Genomic DNA, 14061 nt, shown 5'->3' on the forward strand with positions numbered 1-14061 from the left:
TGGTACAGTCCTTAAAAAATGGTACACGGAATAAACTCATTCCGAAAAATAACAATGAAATGTATGTAAGCTATAAAAAGAATGATGGTACACAAGTTAAAGTTCCATTAGACAACAACTGCTACTTAAACTTATATGGAGACGAACAAAAGAAATATTTAAGAGTTTATGAAATGGTGGATATGATATTACCTGACCCAGCTCCGGCACCATATTATTATGACTACGGAGATGACGACAGAACACCACATGTAGATGAACAAAAGCTAACATTATATTTAGATTATTATAGATATAAAAGATATAATGCAATAGAAAAAACGAGAATAGTATATTATTATACAGATGACAGAAATAAATATTATAGTCAAGATTTTACCTACCCTGAAAACATAAGATTATATTATAAAAAATATTCTGACACAAACCAGAAGAAACCTGAAATAGTTGCACTATATTTTAAGTTCAAAAGAGACAATCCTATAATATCTCATATGTTTGATTTAATGAACCCAGTAGGTTCTATTTATACATCTATGGATGCAAGAGGTCCTCAAGTAATGTTTGGTGTTGGTGCATGGGAACAAATAGTCGACAGGTTTTTGTATTGTGCAAACTCTTCAAAGGAAACAGGTGGAAGTAAAACGATTTCAGGTGAAAATTTACCTGCACACAGTCACTACATAGATTTAAGTACATCTCAAGCAGGTTGGCATAAGCATAGATATTGGGATTGGTCAGGAATGACAAAAGGTAAAGGATATGATGTTAAAGACGACGTTAAGTTTGCTATAAATTGTTACTGGGATGACACGCAGGGAGAAGGAAACCATACACATTTCGTTTCAGGATATACACAAACAACGGGACAAAGTAAAGACTACATGCCACCTTACATGACAGTTTACGCATGGTATAGAATTGCTTAGTCGTCATTTTCAACTTCTTTAGCATATTCGTCAGGAGTTGTCTTATATTTGTTAGGAACTGTCTTTGAAAGTATACCACCTTGAACTTTGACAAGTTTGAAACGAGGTCTGGCAATAGTAGTTTTATCTTCTGCTTGCAGTGTGTACATTTTGCCATGTTTGCCTAAAACTTCATAATATTCTCTTGTATACTTTCTTCTATTTTTACGAACACGAATGTGAGTACCTGTCGGGTTCCCATTGTTGTCATAGTCAATAGTATTTTCATATGGGTCGCGTTTAGGTATTTCTATTTTTACTTTGTCACCTTTCTGAAGTTTGAAGCCCGGCATTCTTTCTTGTTTGTCTCTTTTGACTAAATTGTTAAATATATAGTCTTTCTCTAAGTCAGGGTTGTTTTTCATTTCTTCGGGGGAGTGGTTTCCCAAACCTTTTTGTTTACGGTTATTGTAAATATTTAAAACTTGTCTCATCTTTGCCATGGAGAAGTGTCTATATTTGTCGTCATATGACATTTCATTTGCTTCACCACCTTGTGGTTGGTTTAAGTCTCTTAACATTTTTATACATCCGTCAATGACACCAAGAGCAGAATGGTTTTGGTCGACAATGAAATATTGGTTTACATTTTTTGAACGCAGATTGTTTTTTACATCATCTGATTTGAAAGAACTTTCACAGTCAGATGTCAGTTTTGTTGGATGGTATTTGTCAACGAATATTGTCAAAGCAGTTTTCACATCTAAAATATTTTTGAACCATAATGGTATGGCTTCACAGTATCTTGTGTTTTGACCAACAAATATTAACCAGTATGGAGGTCCATCTGTTCTAACTCTCGGAATGTTTTCCAAGATATCCATAAACCAAGCATTTGGTGTTGAACTAAAGATTTTTATCATGAGTGCTTTCTTTGTCGCTTTAGAAACATAGGGGTCCTTGTTTGGATTCGTCATTTTTTACCCTATAAGAAATGGGTTTATTTGGCGCATTAGCAGGAGTCGCATCTAGATTTTTACCCGCAGTGGGAACAATAGCCAGAGGTGCATTTGGAATTGGAAGGAAGATTTTGAGTACATTAGGTATACTGAAAGAGAAAGCACAACCTATTATACAAACTGTACAGAAAGGTTGGGATGTAGCACGAGATGCAACAAATCTTATTCCAAATCCTGAAACAAGAGGAAAAGTTCAAGGATGGATGGACAATGTAGGAAGACAAGCAGGAAACTATTATAACAAAGCAAATGACTACTATAACCAAGCAGGACACTATATGGACCAAGGTGAAAGATTCTTTAACAGAGGATATAACCATGCACAACAGTGGGTAAACAATAACCAACCTCAACCGCCTCAAACGTGGGGAATGTAAAGTTTTTTACTGAGATGAAATGAACAATACAGCATTGAGACAAATGGGTTCAAGATGGATTTGTCGGCTTCCAGCATTTACACCACGTGTTTGTAAAGTTCTTCCTATACCTCAGGAAGTTTTAGACCGACTTAAAAAACCTAAACAACCAGTTGAAAACAAACCAAACTAAATTTTTTTACTGAGATGAAATGAACAATGCAGCTTTAAACAGAATAAGTCATGGAAGACCACCTTTTACACCACGTGTTTGTAAAGTTCTTCCTATACCTCAGGAAGTTTTAGACCGACTTAAAAAACCTAAACAACCAGTTGAAAACAAACCAAACTAAATTTTTTTACTGAGATGAAATGAACAATGCAGCTTTAAACAGAATAAGTCATGGAAGACCACCTTTTACACCACGTGTTTGTAAAGTTCTTCCTATACCTCAGGAAGTTTTAGACCGACTTAAAAAACCTAAACAACCAGTTGAAAACAAACCAAACTAAATTTTTTTACTGAGATGAAATGAACAATGCAGCTTTAAACAGAATAAGTCATGGAAGACCACCTTTTACACCACGTGTTTGTAAAGTTCTTCCTATACCTCAGGAAGTTTTAGACCGACTTAAAAAACCTAAACAACCAGTTGAAAACAAACCAAACTAAATTTTTTACTGAGATGAAATGACCGAAGAAGTTGAAACGGTAGATTTGACACCACAAACAAAAAGTTCAGAACCATTGTCAAAACCTGTCAAAGAACTTACAGATGAAGAGAAAAATTCAATAATAGAAAGTGCCAGGTCTGGAAATACAAACCCTAACTATAAAGTCACTTTTCATAGAAATGGAACGGCTAGTATCTCAAAAAAGAAACAGACTCTCACAAATAAAATATTGAAGTCTGAAGGAGCTTTCGAGACAACAGATGGAAAAGTTTACTTCACTGACCAACAGTTCATTATAGAACATCTCATTGACTTAGAGTCGAAATATTCTAAATTTTACAACAAACACAAAAAGTTGAAAGGAAAACAAAAACAAATGGCATATGATATTTATGAAGATGTTGACGACACAACTGTTCCTGCAAGTGAAGTAAAGTCAGAGGAACCGAAAAGTGACGAAAAACGATAGAAGAAGAAAAACCAAAAACTGAAGATAAACCAAAACCAAAGTTTAGTTTCCAAACTAAACCAAGTCAACCTTCATTAGCTGGTATGGGTTGGCGTCAAAGACTTATGGCAGCAGGCGGTTATGTAAAGTAAAGAAAAAAATTTTATTTTTATAAAAATGCCCCCATATAGAATGGATAGAAAGTCTGCTAGAATAAAAGCAGAGTTACAAAGATATGGTTGGAGAGTTTCGAAGAATTTTAAATATAGGAAGGGAAGACCCATAAAAGTCTATGACAAATTGTCTGGTCTTCGCTACGAAATGGATTTGGAAACAGCACGTGCCAATTATCCAAACAGACTAGAGAGGTTAGAAGAAGAACGTCTTATGGACATGCCTTTCGATGTTAGTGAACCTCAAGTTGAAGGACACGACGGCTTTGCCAGATTCTACTGGAAACATGACGAACAATTGCATCCTTTGAGAAGGAAAAAAGGAAAAGGTGAAGACACACATGCTCCCATGGAAAGAACAAGATATGCATATGAAAAGTATCGTGAAGTTAGAAGTCAAATTACATCTGGTCGAACCTTTACAGTAAACTTTGACGAAGGAAAGAACAAAGAAGGCTTCATGGGTGTACTTGCTGCATCAAGACGGAAATAAGAAAGGACACAATCTCAGATTGACCATAACAGATTTGGATGGTCACATTTACTATGCACATGGCAATGAACAAACAGCCGCAAAACTTCTTGACGCTTTCAAGACTACAAAGAGAGAACAAATGGTTGACTCCGACTCAGACATTTTGAATGCAATTGAAGGAATTGCAAGTGTCAAGTTCGAATGGTACCAACCTAACCCTCAAGCAGTCAGACAACATGCTGGATACTTCCCTTCATAAATAAGTCTGACATTGACTTGACAAGGTATGGAATTTACAATTCAATTGAAACAATTGTCAACGAACCTTGCATTCTTACATGTCTCAGGAACTCTGGTCTTGTTACAGATGAGAAGATGAAGTATCTTGAGTCATGTGTGAAGACAAGGTACATTCTCAGAGGTCAATTGGCAAAAATTGCACCGTTGGCAAATGTCAATATCCGAGTCAACATACCTACAGCTAAAGGTTCTTCACATGACGACTATGTTGTTGACAAAGACTTACCATGGTTGAAGATTGTAATTGTCCACAACCACTTCATGTTGAACGAAAGTCTTACAAACCCATTCTTTGGTAAAAGTAAGTGCAACATTGTCAGAGCTGTAAACATTCTTTTCGAGAAAGGTTTGTTGGAACCAATTCCAGATGACAAGCTGACAGAAATTTTGTACCAAAAGACGAAACAAACTTTTCATTGTTAGCAAGACCAAAAGTTGTTCCAGACAAAGTTCTAGTACAAAAGAAGTACACAGTTCCACAAGGAGTTGGTATGTTCGGATACCAACCTGAACCAGAAGAACTTCCAATGAGGTTGCAAGAACTTCAAGATGCTATAAACAAACTTCCATTGAGACATCCAATTGACGTCAAATTGTATTGGAGAGCATCTGAGTTAGGTCAGAAGGTTTTATATGAAACAGGTTGCTTCGACGATGTTTATGAGATAACAGGAGAAGTTTCTCAGAAGATAAGAGACTCACTTGAATTTCCACAAACTGGACCAATTGGTTGCGACAAGTTCGACTCAGATGAAAAGATATACTATGTCGACCTTAACGCTGCATACATGAGGTTTGTCCAATATATTCCGACTGGAATTCCAAACGAAGATGGTGAGTTCCCGGGAAGGAACTATACAGTTGGAAAAGTCATACAACAACTGTATGATATTAGGAAAGCTTCAAACCCCAAACTTGCAATGACACTCAAATTGCTTATGAATTCGACATGGGGATATTCCATTAAGAAACCTCAAGAGATGAAGAGTAAACATTATGAGAAGGTCGACAACTTTGTTGAAAGGTTTTCTCCTTTTGTTTTGAAGTACGAATTCACTCAAGGTCAAAGTGGCTTAGTAACCACATTAAAACCTATTGTCGAACATTGGTCTTACCCTCAGTTCGCAAAGGCAGTACTTGACAACTACAACAAATTCTTCTCCGAAGTCAAATCCAAAGTGAAGGTTTACTATGAGAACATTGACGCACTCATGACGAACGAAGAAGGCTATAACAAACTCATTGAAATGGGTTTAGTCGGTGAAAAGATGGGCTGTTTTAAGCTAGATAAGGTATTTTCCGAAGTTCATGTAATATCGAAAAGGAAATATTGGGGCATACTTGAAGACGGCACAGAAATAAAACATTGCATGAAATAAAAAATTTATTTTTAAAAAAGTGACATTTTTTTAATTTTATTTGAAATGTACGCTGAGTTTGTTAGTGAACCTCAAGTTGAAGGAAACTTGTTTGTTAGATGAGAAATATGAAATGGCATACCATTTTAAAACAATATATTTTTACATATATTAAATGCTTCAGGTTGAAAAACAAAGAACAAAAGTAGCAGATACAAAACCGTTAGACTATATCTTTACAAATGCTGGTAGGACTATTTCAGATGAAGAAATTTCATCCCGAGCATACAGGTTTGACTATCCAATTCGTTGGCTTCAAAGTCCTTCAGATGCAAAGGCAATAGGATTTAGAAGAGTTTTGTTTTCAAATAGAACTAACGCATTTATGTTCGCAGTATATTTTCATGGGCAGTATGAAGGTTCTGATGGTCTAATAGACAAATTTGACGAAATGAGAATCTTTACAGTTCGTTCAGACGAAAGTCTTGAGAAAACTCTAGATGACTTTCAAACTCAAATGAACAAATATTATTGGGAATTTCAAAAAAAATACGACTCTTTACTAAATGGAACATACTATCTGAAACTAGAATATGACAAGATGAACTCCACCGTTTCATTTCAAAAGATTGAAATTAACCCTCCAAGAGATACAGAGTTTTTATTTTGGGAAGTAGACAAACGTTCTTGGGCACAATTTTTTCGGTTACTAAACCAGAACGAGCCATTACCACCAGATGGTCCATTTAAATTTATACTTCCACCAGCAGATTTGATGGTTTATAGAAACGTGTTTGACCCTCAAAATGTTATGTGTCATGCAAGTTTCAGTTCAAGCAACAATAGTTTTCTATGTATTGGTAAGGACCTTTATGACTTTGCTTCTAAATTCTACGAACCACCTAGTAACAGTTTCTCTGACTTTCAAGTTTGGTTCACAACAAATGGTGTGCAACATATTATTCCATTGTACTATGACTTTTATCTCGAATTGTCTTTCATATATAACTACGGAAAAGTGCTGAAAAAGTATTGAATGTGAAGATATTAGAAAATAACATTTTTTCTAACATCGTAGAAAACTCATGAAAACAATTTATTTTTGACACTTTCACAAAAAACATAAAAAAGTGAGTTAAAATGAGATGTTTACTGAACTGGCTGAATGTCGCCTTCTGAGGTTATGTAGAACGGCTGACCAGAGAAGTGAAGGAGACCCTTGAGAATTTGTATAATTCGTGGAATTGGACTCTCTCTGTTTGGAAGTTGTATCCATGGGCGCTTTGCAAAGAACTTAACAAGAGCTTCTTTCTTTGCTTGCTTTATGTCGTCGAAAGGAGTGCCTTCTGGTACCTCAATTGGAATTCCAGTCGAAATCTCGAGAGTCACGGCAGCCCTTCCCGTTATCCAACCGTTAACAAGCTTGCCTTTTACATTCTGCCTGAGGAAGTCTTTAACAAGCTCGTTAAGTTCAATGAGGTAAATTGCCTCGTCAAGTCTTTCTTGCATTCCAAGTTCTTCCATCCGACAGGAAAAAATTTTCCGGACAAAGGGAAAAAAATTTCCTTCTGACAGGAAGAACTCTTCCATCCGACAGGAAAAAATTTTCCGGACAAAGGGAAAAATTTTTCCTTCCGACAGGAAGAACTCTTCCAGTTGTCCGTCCGTAAACCATTCAAATTTTCGAAAATTGAGAACTTTTTGGTCGAACTTTAGAAAAAATTTTCCTTCCGACAGGAAAAGTTCTTCCTTCCGACAGGACACAAACGGATGACTGACGTTCCTCTTCCTGAATGCCTTCCAAAGCCAGAGGAACCTAAGGCACCAGCCCCTGCACCTCAGTTCCAGCAAGTACCTCCGAATTACTACCAATTTCCACCTCAAGGTTACTACCCACCACAAGGCTTCCCGAACTACCCTCCTCAGCCTATGCCTTACTTCCCCAACCCTTGGTTGTTCCAGCAAGTTCCACCCCAGCAATTCCAATCTCAATCTCAGTCCAAGAGAGACCAAGACTTCGAAGAAGGTCTGAACCGCTTACGCAAAGAGTATGCTACAGCTCCAATTGAGAGAAAGTTGTTCCCGGACCAAAAAATATAATTTAGGTGAAGAGGTGAGATTTCACCTCTTTTTTCACCTGTTTTTTCACCCTCTTGAATTTTCATGAATTTTATATATTAATGTTTTCGTTATGTCACTTTGTGCCGTCAGTCAGTCAGTCAGTTTAGGAAAGACTTTAGAAAGTTGTTGGAAAATAAGTCCTGGGAAGAGTATTATAAGGCATTTTGTGAAGAATATAGCAACCGCCGGAATTCGGACTGTTGCTTTTTATACAAAATTCATACAGGAAATTCTTGAGTTTTGGTTGAAAGAATACGGTGGAGCCAAAAGTGGCTCGACCTCAAAACAAGCATTTTATGAGCTTACTAAGGGCGTTATAAATGAATTCAAAGGTATTTACATACATCCTGATCTCGTTCATTTTGTTGCTGAATTCAGCAAAAATAATGTTTAGGGTAGATGGTTAGATCTAACCTCATTTCTACCCTCTTGAATTTTCATGAATTTCCTTAAGATAGAAAAAATAAAGTTAGTTTTATTTTTATTTATTTTTTTATTTTGTATAAAAGAACAGAAATGTCAACAATCGGCACAACAACAATTCAAACAACAGCACCAAACTCGTTAGTCATGAATCCAACATCTATGTTAGTAGAAATGAAAAGCTTCATTCCTTCTTCATATACTTTCGAAACAGAAATACAAAGAATAAAGCAAGAACTTTTAACAAGTAATTTAGACTGTAGTGCGAAAGATGAAACAAATGAACAGTATCTTTATGAAATGGAGGATCTCATCGACCATTTGCCTAAACTACCTGAAATTCAGCAGCAAAAACTAACTATTCCTGAATTCGACGAAATTGAAGTCAAAACAACTGACTCAGTAGAAATAAAGAAGTTCATACGAAAGGTAAATTATGAGTTTCTAGGATATCATTGCAACCATAAAGTTATGGACAAAGATTGCGACATGTTATATAAGAACATCTCTGACATATATAAATCGGGGGGTTTAAGACATACGACAACTTTGTTTCATTAGCTGCAAAATGTGTATGGCAGATAAGAGATAAAGATAGAAGAGGTAAGGTATGGAATGAACAGATAAAACCAACTGCTTCAGATTTAAAGAAAACCATTGACGCCTTGGTTGTTTTAGCAGGTAAGGTTTCAGAATATAACGCAAAAATGAACCCGCAATGTTCTAAATGTAAAGCAGCAATTAGGAAATATAACTATTCAGTAAAAGAGATAGAAAGAATGAGAAACGACTATGCAGATTTAAAGAGGGAGGCAGAGAAGCCGGTAGAAAATAAAATGAACATGTTAGAATTTCTGAACAAAAACTATCCAACTGCTGACGATTTCCTTCTATCTGACGTCAAGAAGACGTATAAAGAAACTTTCGGTATCGTTAAAACATTCGATGTACTAAAAGAAGAAATAGAAGCTACAAAACTGTTTAGGATTTCAAATATACATCGTACAATTCATGTAAAACGCTTGTGAAAAAAAGAGGTGAAAAATTAGGTGAAAAAAGAGGTGAAATCTCACCTCTTCACCTAAAATATATTTTTATTGAATTCAGCAACAAAATTCTGAGTAAAATAATTTTTAGGGCATGTGTCAAACCGTTGAGTTTTCAGAAAATTTTAAAAATAACGTTTACCATGTAAAACGTTTATAAAATAACTGGGGTAGAAATGAGGTGAAAAAACAGGTGAAATCTCACCTCTTCACCTAAACATTATTTTTATTGAATTCAGCACAAAAATCATGAATTTCCTTAAGATAGAAAAAATAAAGTTAGTTTTATTTTTATTTATTTTTTTATTTTGTATGTAAAGACAGATATGTCAACAACAGAGAACACAACAACAGTTATAGTCCATGAAGCTATAAATGAAGAATACGAGTACATACAGTATAACAAACAGTTACGTCTCATTCGTTCAGTCAAAGACGATATGTACCAAATGCAAAGTATTTTGAATGCTCTTCGTTCTACAAAGCAAGCATATCATTGGTTTGAAAACCAACAGACAAAAGAACTTTTAGAAGAATTTCCTCATATGATTGCTTCCCTCGGAAAACCGAGAGAAGAGATTCCGTACGAAAATCGCAAGAATTTGGCTCCTGGTTTGAAAGGATATTATGTTCATAGACTTTTAGTAAATGCTGTAGCAATGTGGGCTTCACCTCGTTATGCTTGTTATATTTTCATGATGTTAGATGAACTATATAAAGCAGAACGCGAAGAGATGGAAAAGAAACTTCAAGCAAAAAACAAAAGCATTCAGAAAAGAATACCACGTTCGGTACCAAAAGGAAAGGAAAAGAGTTATAGGTATATGATATATACTGAAGAGTTGGAGAAAGAAGAAGATAAAGATATGGTTATGTTGCATTTAGTCAGAAGAAACAACAAGAGCTTTTATGACTTAGCTAAAATATATAAATCTGACAGAAACTGGTTCTATCGCGAAAACTTACCGATTTCAATGACCCCAAATGAAGATGTGAAACAAATAGTTCAAGATACGTTACCTCAAACACACTATGATATGAAAGGTTGTACAATACTTACCTTCAAAGAAGACTTACCGCTACTGAAAGAAAAAATAACAGAGTATTTTGACAACTTCAAACAAGTAGGGTAGATGAACCATTTATTTTTATTGACTTTTTACAATTTGAACTTTGTTCGCGTAGATATGAATTCTGAAAGAAGTATGAGGGTCTTGTATGACTTTGTACTTCTCCCATAGTCCATGTCTGTCAAACTTACCTGCCATGGACTCTTTCATAAGTTCCATGAAATCGTCTTCGGACAATCCGGGGAAAAGTATTATGTCAGTAAGTATTCTTTTAACATCCTTACTTAAACTCTTTGCTGTCTGTACACAAATGACAACTGAGATGTTAAAGTGTCTGAGCTTCTTAAGAATTCGACACATGTCTTGTTCTCTGTTCTTTAACAAAGGATGAGAAGCAAAGTCATCTAAGATAAGAAGACATCTATGAGGGTAAGTCTTCCAATCGTAAGATTGCAATTTCTTCGAAATGTATTCTATCTCTTTCTGTTTGTTTCTGAAGTGTTTCTTCTCTAATATTCTCTGCATTTCCTCATTTGGGTCTTTAAACTTAGAATTTATATACTCATTTATAGCATTATACTTCAAAACTCTTCTTTGGTACTTCTTTATCCAATCTAACAACTCAGTATCCTTTATACATACTAACTTAGACTTCTTTATAATATCTTTGAACGAATTGACGGTTTGGTCAAATTGACCAGAAGTCGAACAAATAACAACTAACTCATAGAATGGGTTCTTCTCATCTAGTTCTTGTTGTTGTGCAGCCATTTTAAGATAAGTGAAAGTCTTACCCGACCCAGGTGGTGCAATTAGACCTGTTATACCATTCTGAGCAAATAAGAACTTGTCATGTATAGGCTTTATCTGAGCATTTTCTAACTTCACCTTGTTCTTATTTAAAACATTCTCAAATTTCTTGTCAATGTCAGCAAACTTTTTTCTAACATATTTTTAGAAAAATTAAAATTTTTATCTTTTAGAAAATGTCTAGCGATTTCGCTATCTATATTCGAGACAAGCTTTTTGACAGCAAAACATCTGTCGACCATAAAATCTTACATAGTGTAAACAAGAAAGGTGAATTTGTTCTAAAGTTCTGTTTCTGGGAATATGACAAGAACCATAAAACATTACAAAGAGCAGTCTTAAAATTTGTCAATGACAGACTTGTTGACAGAGATGACGCCGATTGGAAAGATGAAGTCCAACAAAAGTTCTTAGAATGCAAAGAAGACACATGCGCTGTTCTTGAAGATGAAATAGAAAACAGAATAGATGAGCTATTAAAGGACAAAGAACTTTTACATAAATATGGTTCTGAGAAATTTGACATATCTCCACCAGAAAAGAAGAAGAGAGAAAAGAAAGAAAAGAAAGTAGAAGAAGAGAAGAAAGAACCTGAACCAGTTCCAGAGAAAAAGAAATTTGACATGTAAAAATAAAATTTTATTTTTAGAACATTTCTGGGTCAATGTCAATGTTCTCTTCCTCTTTAGGAGTAAACACTGGCTTAGACTCTAAAATCTTTTTACCCAATTTACCTTGAACTTTCAACTTTAGACTCATAATATTCATAGTCGTCTGCTTTCTTTGGTTCATAAGGTATAACAAGTTTGTATGCTTTACCTTCTTTCGAGGTTTGAGAACTTCTGTCAAAATTTTCTTTGACTGTCAACATACCGTTATGTCTAAGTCTTCAAAGTTGCACCATTTTTTAACAACAGCAAACTTAACTGGTTGCGATGTTCCAAAATTTGCTGAATGTAGACTTTTCAAAATGTAGAAGTAAACATTCAAATATGCGAATGGAGCTAACTATCTTTGACTTCTGTCATGTACTTATTTACTGAGATGAATTTTCCATCTTTTCTATCGGATAAAAAATATTTTTTTAAAATTTACTCAGAAAAAATTTTCTTTGTATATACACCATTCTGAACATCTAAAAGACTTTTGACATTTGCCAAGAATGTACGTTTAAAGCTGCCATATAACCATATTCTTGACAATATTGTTTATACGATCGTACAATGACCTTTCATCTAATGACACAAAGTCAGTTTCATCTATGAACAGTTCATATACACTCTTGTTTGCTTCTAACAATGTTTGTCTCTCTTCGGTATGTGGAATTTGTCTTGGATTGAACTTAGAAATATCTAATGTCATGAAATATGAGAACAAGTGGTTGTTTAAAAGTCAGATGTCAAAGTTTCTGCTAAGTCGTCAAAAATATCTGTATCTTGCATATGGAATCTGACGTTTCTGACAACTACATATCTTCTGTCAGAACTTTCTAACTTCATCGGAACAGCATTGTTTGAAACCATAATGAAGTTTGCAACATTTTCACAAACTCTTTGGTCTTTATTACTTTCTTTCAACAACTCCAACTTTGTCTGTTATAAGACTCTTCAAAGCATCTGAGTTCAAAACTTTTGTTGTATCTATACTTTGAAGTTCATTGCAAACTATAAGTTTCATATTCTCTATTGAGGAGTTAAACTTGCCACAGATGTTTTCTAAGTTTGTCATATTCGGATTCGAATAACCTTCTAACAGTTTGCACAAAATATCTGTAAAGAAAGTATTCTTACCTGTTCCTTGTTTTCCAATTATAATGAGAGCAGTTTCATTTTTAGCACTTGGATGTTGTAAGATGTTTGCAAACCAACATAAGATATACTCATAAACCTTTTCGTTTCCATTGCATATAATTTCTTTGACATGGTCTAACCAAGCTTCTATAATATTTTCTTTCCATTCTACTTGTTCATATTTATATCCAGTGAAGATAGAATAGAAGTTTGGAGAAGGTGTATAGAACTTTATACCTCGAACTGAAAAATCTTCTAACTTTGACAATAAGATATCCCAAGCATCTAACATCTTCATGCCAACTTGTACGACTTTTATTTTCTTAAGTTTCTGTCTACATTCTTGTTCAGACACTATTGTTGCTCTTGGTTTGTTAAAGACAACATCCCATTCTTTCATGACATAACATTCTGGGCAGAGTCAACATAAATGACTAAACGTTTCAAATTCTCGACTGCTTTGTTATAGTCTCTAAATGGACACATATTTCTGAATGCTTGGAAGTCATAAAAATCTGAAACATCTATTCTGTACATTTTTATAAAAATAAAAAAAATATTATTTTTTATTCTTGACTTTGTTGTTCCATTTGTTGCATTTGTTGTTCTTGAGCTATTTGTTGTTGAAGTTGTTCTTGTAATACAATACTTTCACCAGTTGCATCTTCCAATTCGAAACTTTCTGCCGTCATTGACAAATACATAGGACATAAAAGTTTTACAGGAACAAAGTTTGCGTCAACTAATGTCAACGTTATACTTGCCAAAGTGTTTGAGTTCACTAAGTGTTTGAAAATTCTGCATTCGAATGAACAATAGGCAAACCAGCAGAGAAAGTATTGTTTATACGCATAAGTATCTTTTGGTCATAATAGTTTCTGTCGACATTCGAATAACACTTTGAACCTAAGTTTGAAACAATATATAAGATTGGTGTGCTTAATGTCAATGGAATAGACATTCCTTGTATGACACCTTTTCCTGTTATAGGAAACTGTTGGTAGTAAAAACCAGATATAAGTTTTGTATTATACTCATATCATTAATAGTAAACTCAGTCGGACATCCAAACATAATGAAACCTGCTCT

At 34.7% G+C, this 14061-nt stretch overlaps 11 protein-coding genes and 3 pseudogenes across 14 annotated transcripts, besides 1 other annotated feature; 11 read left to right on the top strand and 3 right to left on the bottom strand.

Moving 5' to 3' along the window:
* Positions 1 to 14061: part of a mobile genetic element that runs on past both edges of the window.
* On the top strand, positions 1903 to 2304 carry TVAGG3_0934800 (uncharacterized protein; the record flags this gene model as incomplete). The annotated part of the gene is made up of 1 exon (XM_051252745.1): positions 1903 to 2304. The coding sequence occupies one exon, from the start codon at positions 1903 to 1905 to the stop codon at positions 2302 to 2304; it is 402 nt and encodes a 133-aa protein (XP_051078319.1).
* On the top strand, positions 2324 to 2476 carry TVAGG3_0934810 (uncharacterized protein; the record flags this gene model as incomplete). The annotated part of the gene is made up of 1 exon (XM_051252746.1): positions 2324 to 2476. One exon carries the CDS (start codon positions 2324 to 2326, stop codon positions 2474 to 2476), a length of 153 nt encoding a protein of 50 aa, XP_051078320.1.
* Positions 2975 to 3558, top strand: TVAGG3_0934820 (annotated as a pseudogene). The gene has a single exon. A coding segment is annotated over exon 1 (584 nt).
* Positions 3599 to 3890, top strand: TVAGG3_0934830 (uncharacterized protein; the record flags this gene model as incomplete). Its single annotated transcript, XM_051252747.1, has 1 exon — positions 3599 to 3890. A coding segment is annotated over one exon (292 nt), but the record flags the coding sequence as incomplete, so codon positions are not given.
* On the top strand, positions 3929 to 4879 carry TVAGG3_0934840 (annotated as a pseudogene). Its single transcript has one exon. A coding segment is annotated over exon 1 (951 nt).
* On the top strand, positions 5888 to 6748 carry TVAGG3_0934850 (uncharacterized protein; the record flags this gene model as incomplete). Its single annotated transcript, XM_051252748.1, has 1 exon — positions 5888 to 6748. The coding sequence occupies one exon, from the start codon at positions 5888 to 5890 to the stop codon at positions 6746 to 6748; it is 861 nt and encodes a 286-aa protein (XP_051078322.1).
* Positions 6862 to 7236, bottom strand: TVAGG3_0934860 (uncharacterized protein; the record flags this gene model as incomplete). The annotated part of the gene is made up of 1 exon (XM_051252749.1): positions 6862 to 7236. The coding sequence occupies one exon, from the start codon at positions 7234 to 7236 to the stop codon at positions 6862 to 6864; it is 375 nt and encodes a 124-aa protein (XP_051078323.1).
* TVAGG3_0934870 (uncharacterized protein) lies at positions 7483 to 7812 on the top strand (the record flags this gene model as incomplete). The annotated part of the gene is made up of 1 exon (XM_051252750.1): positions 7483 to 7812. The coding sequence occupies one exon, from the start codon at positions 7483 to 7485 to the stop codon at positions 7810 to 7812; it is 330 nt and encodes a 109-aa protein (XP_051078324.1).
* Positions 8350 to 8817, top strand: TVAGG3_0934880 (organellar and viral DNA polymerase type B; the record flags this gene model as incomplete). Its single annotated transcript, XM_001329751.1, has 1 exon — positions 8350 to 8817. The coding sequence occupies one exon, from the start codon at positions 8350 to 8352 to the stop codon at positions 8815 to 8817; it is 468 nt and encodes a 155-aa protein (XP_001329786.1).
* On the top strand, positions 8964 to 9284 carry TVAGG3_0934890 (organellar and viral DNA polymerase type B; the record flags this gene model as incomplete). The annotated part of the gene is made up of 1 exon (XM_001329750.1): positions 8964 to 9284. The coding sequence occupies one exon, from the start codon at positions 8964 to 8966 to the stop codon at positions 9282 to 9284; it is 321 nt and encodes a 106-aa protein (XP_001329785.1).
* TVAGG3_0934900 (KilA, N-terminal/APSES-type HTH, DNA-binding family) lies at positions 9629 to 10435 on the top strand (the record flags this gene model as incomplete). The annotated part of the gene is made up of 1 exon (XM_051252751.1): positions 9629 to 10435. The coding sequence occupies one exon, from the start codon at positions 9629 to 9631 to the stop codon at positions 10433 to 10435; it is 807 nt and encodes a 268-aa protein (XP_051078325.1).
* On the bottom strand, positions 10451 to 11143 carry TVAGG3_0934910 (protein of unknown function, DUF4106 family; the record flags this gene model as incomplete). The annotated part of the gene is made up of 1 exon (XM_001329749.1): positions 10451 to 11143. One exon carries the CDS (start codon positions 11141 to 11143, stop codon positions 10451 to 10453), a length of 693 nt encoding a protein of 230 aa, XP_001329784.1.
* On the top strand, positions 11359 to 11811 carry TVAGG3_0934920 (uncharacterized protein; the record flags this gene model as incomplete). The annotated part of the gene is made up of 1 exon (XM_001329748.1): positions 11359 to 11811. One exon carries the CDS (start codon positions 11359 to 11361, stop codon positions 11809 to 11811), a length of 453 nt encoding a protein of 150 aa, XP_001329783.1.
* On the bottom strand, positions 12677 to 13458 carry TVAGG3_0934930 (annotated as a pseudogene). Its single transcript has one exon. A coding segment is annotated over exon 1 (782 nt).

Source organism: Trichomonas vaginalis, chromosome I, assembly GCF_026262505.1.
Source record: "Trichomonas vaginalis G3 chromosome I, whole genome shotgun sequence".
In the NCBI taxonomy this organism is placed as follows: domain Eukaryota; phylum Parabasalia; order Trichomonadida; family Trichomonadidae; genus Trichomonas; species Trichomonas vaginalis.